The sequence below is a fragment of the Simochromis diagramma genome, unplaced genomic scaffold (genome assembly GCF_900408965.1).
Source record: "Simochromis diagramma unplaced genomic scaffold, fSimDia1.1 OVJJ01000487.1, whole genome shotgun sequence".
Taxonomy (NCBI): domain Eukaryota; kingdom Metazoa; phylum Chordata; class Actinopteri; order Cichliformes; family Cichlidae; genus Simochromis; species Simochromis diagramma.
This window is the reverse complement of record NW_024387305.1, coordinates 4,601,489-4,617,214: the sequence shown is the minus strand read 5'-3', so window position 1 is coordinate 4,617,214 and position 15,726 is coordinate 4,601,489. Positions and strand designations below refer to the sequence as shown.

Genomic DNA, 15,726 nt, shown 5'->3' with positions numbered 1-15,726 from the left:
TGCGAAACAGACATGTTGACCTGCATCTGCTGCTGCATCTTCTTCTTTTCCACTAACAGCCCCTGAGAACGCTCCTCCTCTTCATCGAGCCTCGCCTCCATCTCATGGAGGATTTCCTCCAACTCCTGCTTCTTCGCCGCCAGACGGACCCTCATCTCCTCAGCCTCAGCATACAACTCTGTCTCTGCCTGAAGCTGCTCCTGCAGTGCGTTTCTCTCCTCCACAATCTGACAGACAGGCAGAATCAGCAGACTCTCCATAACTGGAAACTTTATCGAATCAACGCTGAACGGATTCATTAAAAGAAAGCAAAACAAGGTTTGTGTCATTGATGCGCATTTAATCCCTTACCTGTGTATGTTTCAAGGTGATTTCTTTTAGCTCTGACTCAAACTTTGTGGCAACTTCTTTGGCTTTCTGTAGCTCCTCTTCCTTGAGACCCATCTCCTCTTCCTGTCGGGTCACTTGCAACAGAGGCTTAACCTGTTGTTCAGAAGGAAAAGGCAGAATTTGTCATTTCAAAATAATTTTGTAGTATCTGGAAAGTTTCTTTCTCAAAAAACACACAGATGTACTATGGTGTTGTTGCATTTATATGCTTCTAGAGACTGATTAGCTGACCTTTGTGAAAAGCCTCCACCACTGCCAGTTCCTTAGTTTGAGGTAGGCAGCACAGTTCCTCTGGATCACTTTCATAGCTGTCAGCTGCTGCTGTCTCTTGGCGAATGCCCTTCAAAAAAAAAATACATAGTGCAACATGCAAAGTTTTATTTACGGTGATAACAGCAACAAATAAACTGCTTTAAAGGGGGGGCTTCAATTTTCATACTTTCTGGCCAGGAAGCCTCTAGCTTGGGCCTGGAAAGCAATGATGATCACAGTGATCTTCAAATCTCTCTCCTCCTCTAGTTGAGCAAGCACTCCCGTGCGGAAGAAGATTTTACTCTGTCCGATTCTGTACAGGTTGGGGTCCAAGTCCAGATGCTTGATCTACAAAGACAGGAGATCAGTAAATGATGTGATATATTAAGTTGTCACACAGGATAATTCTACCTTTGGTGTGTGTCAATGTTAATGAACACGGATGACAATTTTGAAGTTGTGAACTAACCATGAGGCAGCAGGCTTGTTTTCCGTCCATGAAACCTTTGGGAATAGCGTTAGCAGCCAAGATCTCATAACTGCAAGAAGCCAGAGAGATGTTACACTTAATATGGTGAGAAATTTTGACTGAAATAGTATAGTAGTAGCTAGACCGACCGCTGGCGGAACTCCTGGAAAACGATTCGGTTGGGGAAGCCTTGTCGACAGATCCTGATTCCTTCCAGCACACCGTTACACCTGAGCTGCTCCAAGACCAGGTTAGCATCCAGCTTCCCTGCCTGAGTAGAGCAGGATTGCAGTTTTATTACATAAAGTTTTCAAAAACTAAATACATACAGTATAACTCGCTTATGCTGACCAGTTAGTAGTAAATTCATTTTGTCTATGTTATGTGTGTGGGTTTTTTTCATGACTTTAGAAATACGGCCACATATGGAGTGAGATCAATTGCTAATTTATATGATGATGAAAAAGCTTTCCTCTCAATATGCATCTATAGTCATGTGAAAAAAAAGTTCTTATAGGGTTTTACGCCATCCTGTGAAATACTAAGTACACTTTTAAGGTATAGGAAATTAAGAGGATAGATAGCAGCCAAGAGCTGATAATCACACACACTTGATTAATTGATCATTGACCACCAGCAACCACCTCTAAAATTATGTTTTATTATTGCTAGTCTAGTAGTTTTGCTGCTAATTGTCTTTACCCTCTTCTCATGGTTCGGGATGATACATCTGACGAAGTTGGGTTGGGTGTTGTGCAGCGTGGTCATGAGTTTTGCCAAAGACTCCTTGTAGAGCTGCCCCACTGTGCGGAACATTCCCTTCTTGGTCTTTGAGGCGCTCGGGCCGGAGGTGTCTGACATCTTAGCTAATGTGTCAAGGCCGACGACTCTGTCCGCTGAAAAACACAAAACAGTGTGTAAAATCAGCTTGTCTTTGCCTTAATGCCTATTTCAGTTTTAAGAATCTAATTGCATATCTTTTGTGGGACAAACATATGGATAAAAGCAGGTAAAATGTGTGTGTTGCTTTCAGGTAATTTGTTTCATTGTGTACACGTCAGATTTGCTTTAATGTTCTTAAGGTAAAATAAATCTGAGTTGTCCCATCTAAAAATGATCAATATGAAAGAATCAAGGTGATATCTTTAGTTGTGGCTCCAAAATAGTTCAACAATCATTAAGGTTTCTTTTTTCCCTTTTATTTAACCGGGAAGTAAATAAATAGTCTCTTTTCTGAGTGCCTCTCAGGGCAAGATAGGAAGCCCTAACCTAGAAGTTTCTCCAAAGACAAAGGCAAAATGTGCAGAAAAACATTTCTAGGATTTCAGTAAAGAAGAAAATCTAGTTTAGTTGTGGCAGCAGAAGCTTGTGCTGTTTTTATGCCTTATCACTGAGGAGAGTTTGGTCCTTGTCTCAGAGTGGCTTGCAATAAACTTATGAGACATGTAATAAAATCATATGCATCTCACCATCTTTCCAGAGGTCTTGGACAAACTGGTTAGAAGAATTGGAGAGCAGTGCTGTAACGTTGTCATTTAGAGGGTCCATGTTCTTTGTCAGCCAGGCTGTGGCGTTATAGTCTACCTAAAACAGCAAGACGACAAAGTTATGTGAGCTTTCATGAGAATGCAAGATGATTGTCTTCAAGTGAAGATAAACATTATGAAGACAGAACATTTTTCCCTTCTCCTAACTGTCATCATTCTCACCTTCCCAGCATAATGAAGAATGGAGAACTCTGTTTTGTCTTTAAGCTGTTTAGGTTTGGCAAATTTCATGTGGTTGCCCTGTGTGTTTAAAAGTTTCTCCACAAAGGAGATATCTGTGGCTTTGGGGAACCAGCACTCTTCATCCAGCAGGGCCAGGATGCCTGGAGGGTTGTTCTGCAGAGAATATTTATGTGATTAAGAGGCTGTGTAGGATTTAACTGATGCTGTTATTTATTATTAACACTTACTGGCCTCTCAATGAGCTCGATGCAGGGCTGGAGGTCAAGGCCAAAGTCAATGAAGTTCCACTCGATGCCTTCTCTCTGGTACTCCTCCTGCTCCAGGATGAACATGGTGTGGTTGAAAAGCTGCTGTAGCTTCTCATTGGTGTAGTTGATGCACAGCTGCTCAAAGGAGTTATCCTGCAATAGCCAGAACACAGAGATGAAGACATGCAAATCACATCCACTATCTTTCCAAGCGCTCTGCACCGTAAAAAAAAAAAATCCTAAAAAACCAGTAATATTCTGGCAGCTGGGGCGCCAAAATAATACCAGAAAATACCAGAAAATAACTTTCTCATGAAAATACGGTTATTTCCAGTAATGACAATACAGTTTGTTGCCCTTATTTTACATGGGACTTTACCTTTTTCATTTGTGAATGTATTTTAACAATCTAAATATGCATATGTACAGACAAATACATTTAAAAATCAAGAAAATTATGTTTTATTACATTTACAGTGATTTTACGTTAATTTACATTTGAAATGTAAAATCGCAGTCTATTTATGTAAATTTAATGATATTCTAGAAGAACAGTACAAAACTGTAAAATACACAGTAAAATTCTTTTATATTACAATTTTTTTTTACAGTGTGTGATGATCTATACCTCAAAGATCTCAAAACCGGCAATGTCAAGGATTCCCAGGAAGGAGGCTCCTTGGCGTTTAGTCTTATCCAGGGCTTTGTTAACCCGGCCCAGGATCCAGCGGAACAGTCGCTCAAAGACAGCTTTGGCCAACGCTTCTATAGCGAAGTCAGCCTAACAGACACAGACACACAGAAGAACACAGACCAGACTGTGATTAACACACAGTTATTCCTGTGTTTTTAAACAGTTTCCTCCTTGCAGTACCTGCTCTTTGGTCTGTGCCTTCTGCACCACCTCCCTGCCCACTTTGATGCGAGGGGTGAGGATGGCTCGTGTAAAGTCTGTCACATTGATGCCCTGCAGGTGACACACCTTCTGCGCAGCTACAAAGACAGAAATTTTGTCATGTTGGACACAATATTATTTCACCCAGGTGTTCTTGCTGCTATAGATAATACATTTTTTAAGTTACAGCTGGCTTTGTAAAAGTCAATAACCCCTAATGGGATTTCTAATGGCAGGAAGAAGTTGTGTCTAACCAGTGTTGTCTGGCATGGTTGCCTGCTCCTGGTTCCTCTCTTTCTTGAATTCAATGTTTCCCAGCTGCATCACTGTGGAGCACACCTTCAGGATATCTGGAACAAGGAAATCAAGTGGTTGACTTCACGGGGAAACACTAATAATAATGTTCTTCTTGTTTTCTGGAACATTTCCCAAAAATCAGCTTGTTTTCTGATTTAAATGTAAATGAATGTTGCCTCTTCAAAGCAAATTCACAACAACAGTCCAGATTCAGAAGGTAAAGACCCGACAGTATTAGAGCGATGCTAATGCTATGCTTATTACTACGCTGATACCAATTCTGTCCTCTTCTGTGATGCCCATGATATTCATGGCCTCCATGGTTTCCTCATACATCTCATCGTCTTGCTGGCCAGGGATCTGGACGTGGCCTGCGCTGAGGAAGCGGTAATTACTGAAGGGCTCCAGAAGTAGCTCCTCTGAAAATAAAGAAAAACAGCGACTTATCATCATCATCGTTCTGTGGTCAGTAATCTGTGAATCAGTGAGGCTTAACTTTTTATGAAGATTTTGCTCTCGTGAGAAAGTAGCACGAGTGGTCATAAATAACATGCAGGAACGCTTTACTCAGCTTTATTTTGATTATTGTGGTTAAACATCAGTTGGAAGAAAATCTTCTTTGAGAGTTTGAGAAAATTCTTTTCCTCCATGACCTTAAAAAAACATTTTCATAATCCAGCTGGATAAATTGTGACATGCATGACAGTCAACGAAGACCAGAAGTGACTTCCTTTTTCCCTTCCTCCAGTTCCAGATGAGACTTCCACATGACGGTGATATGTACAACACACTGTCAAAGAAGCCCTGCTAACTGCTGAGCAGCAGCATCAAAGAAATCACACACATATTTTGGGTTTATAATCATCTTACCGCGCAGTTTGTCCTGGGCACCAGCAATCATGTAGTAGAAGATGTGAAAAGCTCTTTCTGTCTTTGCCTGTCTGATACAGCGAGACTTCTCCAGCAGATCTGAGAGCAGCTGTTAAAGAATAAAAATCTCATTTGTGAGTAGGGGAAATTTAGTTTACAAACCTCTGTTCAGCCTTAAATGGTAATTCTTGTTTTAACTAAATAGGAAGAATATAATTAATGCCTTGTGTTTTTTTTTTTTACAAGCCAGTCAAGTTTCAGTTTCTAATGATCTAATAATCTATCTCTCTCCAAAATGTCATCGAATGAGTGCCACCTATTCAGTATCTAGCCAAATGTGAAATATTTTCACAAGCCCTGATTTTATTCCTAAGTTATAGCACAGAAAAATGTGCAGAAGAGTATGACATAATGTTTAAAAATAAACTGTCATCAGATATTAGTGTTAATTTTTGCAGTAATCAGTGTATGAATTCTTGATTTAAAGCCAAACATTTATTTTCTGAGGTTATTGTGACTTTAAACAATCTAAACAGTTCATCCAAGTGAATGTTTGTGCCAAATATGAATACATTTATCAGCATGTTCAACAGATTTCACATTCGCACACACACGCACACTTACTTATTTGTTTTTATGCCTCTGCTGGCAGAGGCATAAAAACAAATAAGTAACAATGATTATCAACAATGGATGGATAATTAGCAACAAAGCTAGCAGTCGTTGTTTTAAAAATCTCATAGATGATGCAAGTTTGAATTATATACCTAAAAAAACGCCTTTTATAGGAAAAAGATGATTTATAATGGCCCGAAATAAACTGTTATTCAAAAGCTGTCAGCAGATAAACTTTGAAATAACCTTTTTGAAATCAAAAAGCAGCACACAGCATTTAACTTTTGGTGCAGATGAAAGGCAACACAAAAAGTCTTCTTACTGTAAAAATAATATGTCTAAGATTAAAAAGTAAAAAGGATACAAGTCTCAATGTTGGCTCCAACAATGTAGCCGGTCACGTCAAAGTTGATGCGGATGAATTTTCCCTGTGAGAGAGAGATAAACGAGCAGTGAGATCACGATACGTGCAAAAAACATAACTAAGAAAACATCTAAACAATGCGTTCTATAACTTCACAAAACTCACAAATCTTGAGGAGTTGTCATTTTTGATGGTCTTAGCATTTCCAAAGGCCTCCAGGATAGGATTGGCCTGCAGGAGTTGCTTCTCCAGCTCCCCCTAGTGATGACAGCAACACAGAAAAATGTGACTAAGAAAGACTGATTCGCTGCTTGTGATGCAGTGGAGTTGGAGTTTGGTGGGGATGAAGTAGTATAGGGTCAGTATTGATAGGTTAGCGTAGGTTTACCAGAATATCATCAGTGACAAGGGAAAAAAGGCAGAAAACAAGACGAAGGGCGCGGGTCCTCACTAAACAATGAATATTTGGACAAGTACATTTATATCAAGTTACAAAAGGTTAATATAATAATTTCACTGTAGTCTTCTTTGATTTTCTGATGAATACTGGATGGATTACATAACACAGACATGACCAAAACACTCCTCCATCAGTTCTGAGAAACTGTTAAAATCCAGAGAAGCTGTTGTTGATGACGAAGATCAGAGGCTGAGATGGATGAGGTGGGTTATGTTGGGTCACAGGCTTCCAAATACCATCTGAAAAGCTGTGAAAATATTCCAACAAAGTTTTTTTTATTCAGTGCGTTGGCAAATCAAAATGATTCTGATTCAGAAGCATCCTACTGGAGATGCGATTTGCTTCCAGCGTGACTGCAGAGACTGTAGATGCAGGTGGAGCTGGGCGATAGTCAGTAAATGAGGCAGACACCCCGTCACTCTGCATTGAGTTAATCCACCTGATCAAAGTGGTCTGTCCTAGTCTGTATCCAGGTCGGGCGCTGTAGACCTCTACCTAACCTCTCTTGCTTAAAAACACCTCCCTTAGCAACACTGTAAGTGAGCTAAAGCTAGGAAGAAGAGAAAGGAGCACGACTTGTAGCACAAAGATAATGAAGACAAACGATAGCCATGTGAAGCTGTTTGCCAACTTGTGTGAATTCGTTAAGCTCAGTTTCAAAATATGTGGTTTACAGATGTTTTTACTAATGCTGATATATATTTTTCCATATATTAGAGGACTGTTTTTGGAACTCACTGACAAATATGGAGGTTAACCACAGCCGTAATTAAAAATAGAAATAATGGATAATAAGTAAAAGACGTAGCCAATACTGACTGAATGTGAATTGAAGTAATATTCCCGATTTTCACATTATTTCACTTCATACTGTATTTTTATGTGAAATTTGGCAAAACTAGTGATATTTTGACAGATATTTTAAGCTTGCTTTAGCAAACCAAACAGACATATAGACATTTCAAAGGAACATGGGAAAATTTAAAAAAGAGAACTAAAATAATTTTGGAATTTGCCTCTTAGAAAAATGCTTTAATTTGGGAAAAGTTGTGTCCTCAATTAAAAGCCAAGTATTTATTTTATATGTAAGAAAAAAACAGGAGGATACAGACCCGCTGATGAGATGCAGTTCAGAGGTGGCAAAGCAGAGAAGAAGGTCCTGTTTATTTAAGTCTCTGAAGGAAAAATGAGAAAATAGAAAAGGAAAAAAGATGCAAAGCAAGACAGCATGAAAGAGAAAGTTACAGCTGGTGGGAAAGACTGATCCTTGAGACATAGTTTAAATACAAATATCTAAGAGTACAGATTAGGAGAAACTGCTAAAAAAGTGCTTGAGAATGAGCGGAAGTAAGAGAAAGCAGAAAAAAAAGAGTTTAATCCAATGCTATTTCTGCACAGGCAGTCCATGGGAGCCTCAAGGTCCTATAGAGGACAGTGTCCAGAGATAATTATTCCTCTGGGAGCAAAGACCTTCTCAGTGAGCAGGGTCAGAGCCAAAGGGAAGCGTTGCTTTGACTGACTTTTTCCAATTATTACCCGAGCACCAGAACAGCAACATCAACTTGTGAGGTTTGAGCTGAAGTACCGTTAAAATAATTTATTTATTTTTTGTGAAAGCTTCAAGTTTGTTGCTGATTTTAGTGAAGTCACAATGTTTAAAAGTCAACAGAGTTTCCCAAACTGAGTTTTAAAAACTCCACAAAGTAAAAGCTACAGGACAGCCTCACGGCCCACGTCAGGCCCGCTGGCAGTCGGATGAGGAAGTAAGGGAGGGAAGGAAGGAAGGAAGGGGGCGACTGGTGTTTGATAGGTAAAAACAGGGCATGCTCACACTGTGATCTGTGAGAGACCCTTTCACTGTCGGGGAGGCTTGCATATAATCTCCACTGGCAGTGAAAGGGTGTCTAAAGAAGATGGAGGTCAAAAAACTGAACGTAATGAACCGCTTGAGGAGAAGGCAAAACTGGATATCTGCCACTGAACAACACAAGGTTTGAAATGTGACTGAGATTCAGTAATCTGATGATCATGCAGCCTTAATAAACTTTGTTTGATGATGAATATTAGGGTAAACACCATCTAACAGAAGGAAAGTAACATTTGGCATCTGTACTTTTGGTATAAGAAAAATCAGTAGAAAAACAGGTATTTCGGGGGCAACAGTGACACTATCAATCTTCATGCACTTGTCTAACCTAAAGAAGGAACACACACATGAAAACCACACAGAAAAACACACTCCGGGTATTCCCCTTTACTCACGTAAGCCAACTGTGATCCTGCATGTTGCTATTTGGAGGAAATGGTAATATACAGGATTAAACTGGGTAGTTTCCTATGTCATTAAGAGTGAGGGAACTGGCTGACAGATCCTAACTATCATGGTTTCTTTACACAGATACTTACAGCACTGCTGTCTTTCTTGCCTTTGTGCGAGGAGGCCACAACAGCCAAATACTGGATGACTTTCTTGGTGTTTTCTGTCTTCCCAGCACCAGACTCTCCACTAGGGAGGAAAAAGTTACAGTGGGATTGAAAAAGAAATAGAGAAGGAGAGAGGACAATGAAGATAAGCAATACTGACAGGTTTCTGTTCACACTTCAGTAACCCAGTTTAATTGAATGGAAATCATGTGCTGCAGAGATAACTGTGCCTGACACAAAGCATAATGTTATTGTTCAGACTGTATACTACACACAGGTCCTGTGATAATCTACACAGTTTCAGGGAAAAGGTTATTTTAAAAGGGATTTATTACCCTTTTTCTTATTTGTGCATACTGATGCTACTCACCTGTTGTTCATAAGGGAAGAAAGTTGTCTGAGACAGATTATAAGATTTCCAAATTTAACTCATTCAGAGTTACTCTAGTTAAGTCTAACAAGGTCGTCTACTGATCGGAAGGTTGGGGGTTCGATCTCTGGCTCCCCCTAGTCTGCATGTCAAATATCCTTGGGCAAGATATTAGCCCTAAGTTGTTCTCCGATGAATCCATTGGAGTATGAATGTGTGTGAATGCTAGTTAGAAAGCATTTAAAAACATAGAAGACAGTGCTTGTGTGAATGGGTGAATGCGGCATGTTGTACAAAGTGCTTTGAGTACTCTGGGAGACTAGAAAGGCACTATATAAGAATCGGTTTTAAGATGCACCCGAAGAGACAGGAGGGAGTATTTCATGCAACCATTCCACTAGAGCTGAGCTAGCTCTTAGAATATGACCCGATACTTCATATTAATATACTTCTTATATTCGTTTATATACCTGATAACTTGATGAAAGTTATATGACAACGACTCTTAGACTAGACAAAAATCTAAAACATGTGCTACTGTATGCTTGAAAGGCATCTAATTACTTAAACATAAGCGAGACGATGCAATTTATTCCCCGAAAATGAACTTGGCTACTTCAAATAAAGTTGAATGATCCCAGAGCCATCAGCCACTAGCCAGAACACACAGACATGCTCGGTCATGGGTCCATAAAAGGCATCGGATGCTCTGTGTTAGGGCCTGGCAGCATAAAGAGGAGTGTAATTACTCAGTCCTGCTCAGGTCTGCTAAGGATATATGACATCCAGGCTCCTATTGCAGGCAGCTGTTAGTGCAGAGCAAATTCTGTTGGGATTTTTTTCCTGATAGTTTATCAAACTGTCTCATCCAGCTTATCCACAGTAAGCAGCACAGGTTTCGCTTGCTGTTATAAGATTATTTGAAAGGGTATGAACGATTACAGAATGGATGGCCGCATTTCTAATATTTGGGAATTAAATTTCATAAAAACATCATTTTTTTTCTACATTTTACAAGTGTACATGTGTCACTGAATATCAGGGAAGTAGTATCGTCTTTTAAAGAAGAGGTGGGCAATCATTTTTCCCAGGGGGGCCCCATGAGAAACTGGGACTGTGGACAAAAGTGATAAAATTAACACTGAGCAGAGTTCAGCATATTAATGTGATCTTCCACAGCAGTTCCAGTTTCTTGAGAACTTGAGGCCCCTTGAGAAAATGAATTGCACGCCCTTTTTTATTAGATTGACAAATCAAAATTACAAGAACAGACAGGAAGGCTAAATATTTGGCGTTCCTCATTAAAAAATTTATAACTTTGAGCCCTAAGCTAGTCAGAAGTATAGTGAATATTCTTGTCCCATCAGTCTGTTTTTCATGAAAATATACTGAACAGCAGACAAAAGAAACTGGTGACCTTGTGAAGCTGAAATGCCAAAAATTTCTTAGCATCCCAACTATTTCCCATGGCACGTTTTTACTATTATATGGAGCAATCAGGGAAATACAATAAATAATACATTCATCAGGACTCAGCAACCAGAAGATATAGTAGGAATCATTTTAAGATATAATCAAACCCACAAATAAAAGTCCAGACTGGAGCCGTTTTAATTTTGTTATAATAGGTTTGAAACTGTTTTGGTGTTTTGTATTAATAACACTGTAATTACTGTCTGTATCTTGATTTGCTTCACCTGCGTCCTGTTATCTATTCCTCTTTGGAGTATTTAGTTTGGATCTTCTTGTCTGCCATCCGACGTTTCTCTAATGTTCAAGCCTATTCCTCAAGTTTAGTTCCCTTTTTTTGGTCATCCGGATCTACTTATTTAGTCTACCCTTAGTCTATTTTTGTTTGTTTGATTACTCTAACCTTCACTTTCAAAAGTCACGCTTTTGAATCCTCTTTTGCCTTCACCAGATTTCAGACATGGTAAAACGGTGCATGTCCATCCACAGAGGAAGTATATGAAATTTGTGACAGAAATGTCACTCTGTGTAATTTCCCAACTAATTAACAGCTTAAAATCACACACACAAGTCTCCAGTCACAACATTAAAAAGTGCTTTCACTAAAAATCATTAAGATGCAAGCGGCCCATAATAGATTGTTGTAAAAACAATACCACAAAGCATACAAAGCAATTAAACACAAGTGCATCCACCCACAAGGAAGAATGTCATAAATGAAATTCCACGTATCATTGCTGAAACATTTTTGCCTTTTATGGGTCCAAAGGCCTGATGGGGCTCAGAAATCTTAAAAAGTGCAAGGAGTTGATGTTCCAAGCTGATGGTGTTTTGGCTCTGCGTATAAAACTTTAAACAGTTTTAAATATGGCCTCATGTAAATTAACCTTGTTGTGTAGAAGGTTATTCTTGTGATTGTCTTTAAATTACATTTATGACTGAGATATACATGTATAAACAGAAAGATTATATTGTGCAACTAATTTAAAATGGTACATGACAAAACGTGAAGTCACTCCAGCACACAAAGAAAAACTAATTAACTCACTTTGTTTACTATAAATTAAAAGTACAGTTCAGTTCAGGCCAGTCCAAATATCAAGCTATCATTAAGAGACAAAATGAGGCCGTTTGTCCCTGGATGTCCAATTGCCCAGTCAAAGTTCTCAATAATTAGTTTAGAACAAATAAACAAACAAAATAGAGCCAAAACATTTGCAGAGCTAATCTGGTTCTCCCATCAGGATCCAGGGCATACTTCCTGAGTAAGGGTCTGAGAGGAGAGAGGGGCCTCTGGGAGCACCGTAAAAGCATTAAAGCACATCCAGTTTAGCTGTCTTTGAATACAAGATGACTCCACGGTAACAAAATCCGACAAACAAAATCATTTCTTTTTGGCACTAATGGTTGAAACGGTGCTGAGAGACCAAAAAGGTATTTTGTCTGTTTAGATCTATGTTTACACAAGCATTATGTAACTGTTCTTGCACACAAACAGATGTAGCATTCACTCCTGCTTTTATGTGATGTTTAAAATGTTAAAAAACAAACATGCAGAGATGGAACAGGTGAGCATGGAGGAGAGAGATTTTCACTTACGTGCAGAGAATGGACTGGTCTTCACGATCTGTAGAATCAAGAGAGAGTCAGTGTTAGATTATTTTTATTACAACTTATGTTGAATACTTTTAAACATAAAATTCATGATACAGCTAGGTAAAGTTGCAGTAACTGTAGAATACATTTGTAATTTTTATTGTGCATGATAGACATGAGGGACTTTTATTTTCTTTCTTTTCTTTCTACCACTTATATTCACCATGCAAAGTAGTCAAATGCACTACTGTGAAACCACATGTAATTCTCCAGCAATAAAGATCAATCTACTATCAAACTTAAAACACCAGCTAGGCTTTGTGATTTACTCCCTTGTGCCAAAGAAAACATGTAACTCTTAAAAATACTTTGATTTTTACACATGAAAATGAACTCTGAATGCGCAAAAACAATGAGTCATTAGACTGTCTCCAAAAATACTCCAGGGAGATTACACGAAGACCATGTAAGGCTAAACTGTAACTGTATACTTCAGTACAAACCACCCCTGGGGGAGTGTGGTGCACATTGCTGAAAGAGAGATAACTTTTCTGGGCATTTGTGATCAGAACAGAACAAATGGCATGCTAGGCAGCCTCATAAACCTCTGTGCAACTGTGCAACAAAAATGACCCGGGGTAGGGTGAAGGACGGGAGACAATTCCTCATTCTGACACTGAAGAGTGTCATTTTCATTTTGATTATCATCCACATGTCCAGGACACAAATCTGATGACATGTCTAACTTTGTGAGGTTATTTACTGACACTTCACTCCATCTCTGTGGTGTCAAACGTCTCCCAAAGAGTTCCATAGACTATATAAAACATGGACATAGCGACCATGATGTCACCCACTGATTTGTGAAATTTCATCTCTGAAACTTTGAGCCACACAATTTCCAATTTCTTTTAAACCAGACATGTATTCCATAAGACTTGAACTGAGTTCATGCACTCATCAGTACAGTCTTTACTGAGGTCAGAGTGTAAGTAGTTTTCTTATACTGGACATCATCTTTTTTCAACTAGAGGAGTCACTACCTTGCTGCCTTTTAGAAAGAAATGTTTAAGGCACTTCCTCTCTTTTATATCTATTGTCCAATCTGACCCACTGCATAGAAAATTAAAATTGCAAGAGAGGAGGGCATCATTTTTGATGTTTTTCCCCATTTTTTCCCCATTTATTGCACCAGGAAACATTGCACTGACAGAATGGATAACGTCACAAACCAAAGCACTAATTGTTTTCAATTTTATAGCCCCCATAGCCTGTAGCCTGAAGTAAGATAGCTACGCCATGGAGACGTATCCAAAACATTTCTTTTTAGTGACAGTAGACTAACTGAAGGTGGAAAAGCTGTCTCACACGATATGATGATGTTTACTGTCTATTGGTTTTAACAGATATTCTATATTTACTTGTCTAATGTTTAATGAACTTCTTTCTACTAAAGAAAGGAAAAATGTTGGTGGTACTACAACAACTTAACTTGTCTGGCACTTGAGATTAAACTGGGCTTAATGTGATCTTGTTCAACAGAAATTAGTCTAACCGCTCCTCTCTAACCCTGTTGCATCATTACATCAACCTTAGTCTCAACAAAACTCTTTGAAGGTGTTTCATAAATTGAGTTTTCACTTTGCCAAACTGTCCTCTCTTTAGAGGTGGAAAATTTAAAGCGGTCCCCAAGACACACACATACAAGTACACACACACACACACACGATAAACCAGCAGCACACTCCTGTACAATTAAGGTGGAGCACTCATAATTTCGTCGAACAAGTACAATGACAATAAAGGGCTATTCTATTCTATTCTGCACACACAGTTACAGTGTCCAGCCTCCATTGAACTGTAAACTGGGGTGGATGCCTTTTCTCCATGTGAACTCCAGTTTGGCTGCTGTTCCACTGGATTCATTCCTTACATACAGACGAAATGTACCCTGTTCCCTCTCTGCACTTCCTAATTAAGGCAGAGTGCAAGACAGCAACACACATAGAGAGAGAGAGAGAGTAAGGTGGCCAGATTTGTGAATTCTTGTAACAAATCCAAAAACAACGTGCACTCACATTAGTGAATGAGACTTAAAAAAAATCTGTGAACCTAATTAAGTCATGAGAATTAAATCTAATTATATGAGTCTCTGCACCAGTAAATATACTGTGAGCACGGAAGGACAGCATGTCAATCATCTGCTGCTGGGGACAGAAAACTCCCCACGGGAATTTACATTTTTATCTTCCGGACATCAAAGACCAAAGTACAATTTTGGAGGAATGGGATCTTGGCCAAGACTGAAGAAGGAATGTTTCAGAGCTTAGGAGACTTATCTGGATTTGCTTCAGTTATGCACCACTTCCAGTTTACATGTGAATTGTTCATACTACAGCACTCAGTGTAGAACATCCTGCTTCATTAGTCACAACTTCATGGGAAATCCTACCAAAGCATCAACAATAACAACTCCCTGGCAGTCATAGTTTTTCTTATATTATTTTGGTGTATAGAGAACCCTTGAGACATTGATATTGTAAAGGTTTAAATTATGAAAAAGACTACGCTTCAAGCAATCAGACCCTATGAATCAAAAGGAGATATAAAACTTTAATGTGGTCCAGTTATGCTCATTTCCAGTTCCTTTTTTATTCCACTACAGTAGCTTTACATTACAGCTCAAAATCACTCTTATTTATCTAAACCATGACCCTCATTAAAGCTGCCTTTAAGACAACCTTCCTCTGACTCGCTGCCTCTCTCAAACTGATGCTTTTTCCCCAGCTTTAAAAATTAAACAGGACCTATCATACCGATTTCACACTCCATGAGCTATTCTTATTCCTGAACCACATGATTCACATTTCAAAATAATACTGGATCTTGTTGTCTCAAATCAAGCTGTTTAGCTGCCATCCCTTCCATTTAAACCAACTGTCCCCTGCCTTATAAACAGAAAGTTTAAACATCAGGTAGGTGGGACTTTATGTGGTAACAGCCTGCGCTGTGTGTCTTAGATCATGATATTAAAGATATCCAGTCTCGCTGACATCATGCAGGTCTAAGAGCAGGACAAACGGCCTGAAACAGTGCTGAGAATAGTTCGAAGCCTGAACTTTGGGCTCACATGGATTACTTGAAATTTCATTTAACATAATCATCACCATTGTAACAGTAACAGTGATAGAAAATAAGCACGAGGAAAACGTATCATGAGTTCACTTAAACCCATATGAGACAGTCTCTTTCACCTTTGCACGAGACTTGAGACAT

At 39.0% G+C, this 15,726-nt stretch overlaps 1 protein-coding gene across 3 annotated transcripts in view; it reads right to left on the bottom strand.

The window, feature by feature from the left end:
• Positions 1–15,726, bottom strand: part of myh11a (myosin, heavy chain 11a, smooth muscle) — a 30,947-nt gene that overhangs the window by 7,808 nt on the left and 7,413 nt on the right. For 2 of the 3 annotated variants that reach the window (XM_040004402.1, XM_040004404.1), the window contains exons 4-23: positions 12,454–12,481; positions 8,997–9,096; positions 8,853–8,879; positions 6,296–6,388; positions 6,131–6,194; positions 5,152–5,250; positions 4,557–4,700; positions 4,239–4,334; positions 3,964–4,082; positions 3,718–3,870; positions 3,069–3,242; positions 2,821–2,994; positions 2,581–2,695; positions 1,814–2,007; positions 1,261–1,382; positions 1,112–1,181; positions 830–990; positions 622–730; positions 352–483; positions 21–227 (exon numbers count right to left, since the gene is read on the bottom strand). In XM_040004402.1, coding sequence (XP_039860336.1) covers positions 21–227; positions 352–483; positions 622–730; positions 830–990; positions 1,112–1,181; positions 1,261–1,382; positions 1,814–2,007; positions 2,581–2,695; positions 2,821–2,994; positions 3,069–3,242; positions 3,718–3,870; positions 3,964–4,082; positions 4,239–4,334; positions 4,557–4,700; positions 5,152–5,250; positions 6,131–6,194; positions 6,296–6,388; positions 8,853–8,879; positions 8,997–9,096; positions 12,454–12,481 — 2,381 coding nt within the window. The remainder of the gene's footprint in view (positions 1–20; positions 228–351; positions 484–621; positions 731–829; positions 991–1,111; positions 1,182–1,260; positions 1,383–1,813; positions 2,008–2,580; positions 2,696–2,820; positions 2,995–3,068; positions 3,243–3,717; positions 3,871–3,963; positions 4,083–4,238; positions 4,335–4,556; positions 4,701–5,151; positions 5,251–6,130; positions 6,195–6,295; positions 6,389–8,852; positions 8,880–8,996; positions 9,097–12,453; positions 12,482–15,726) is intronic. The other variant, XM_040004403.1, reaches the window with a different exon arrangement.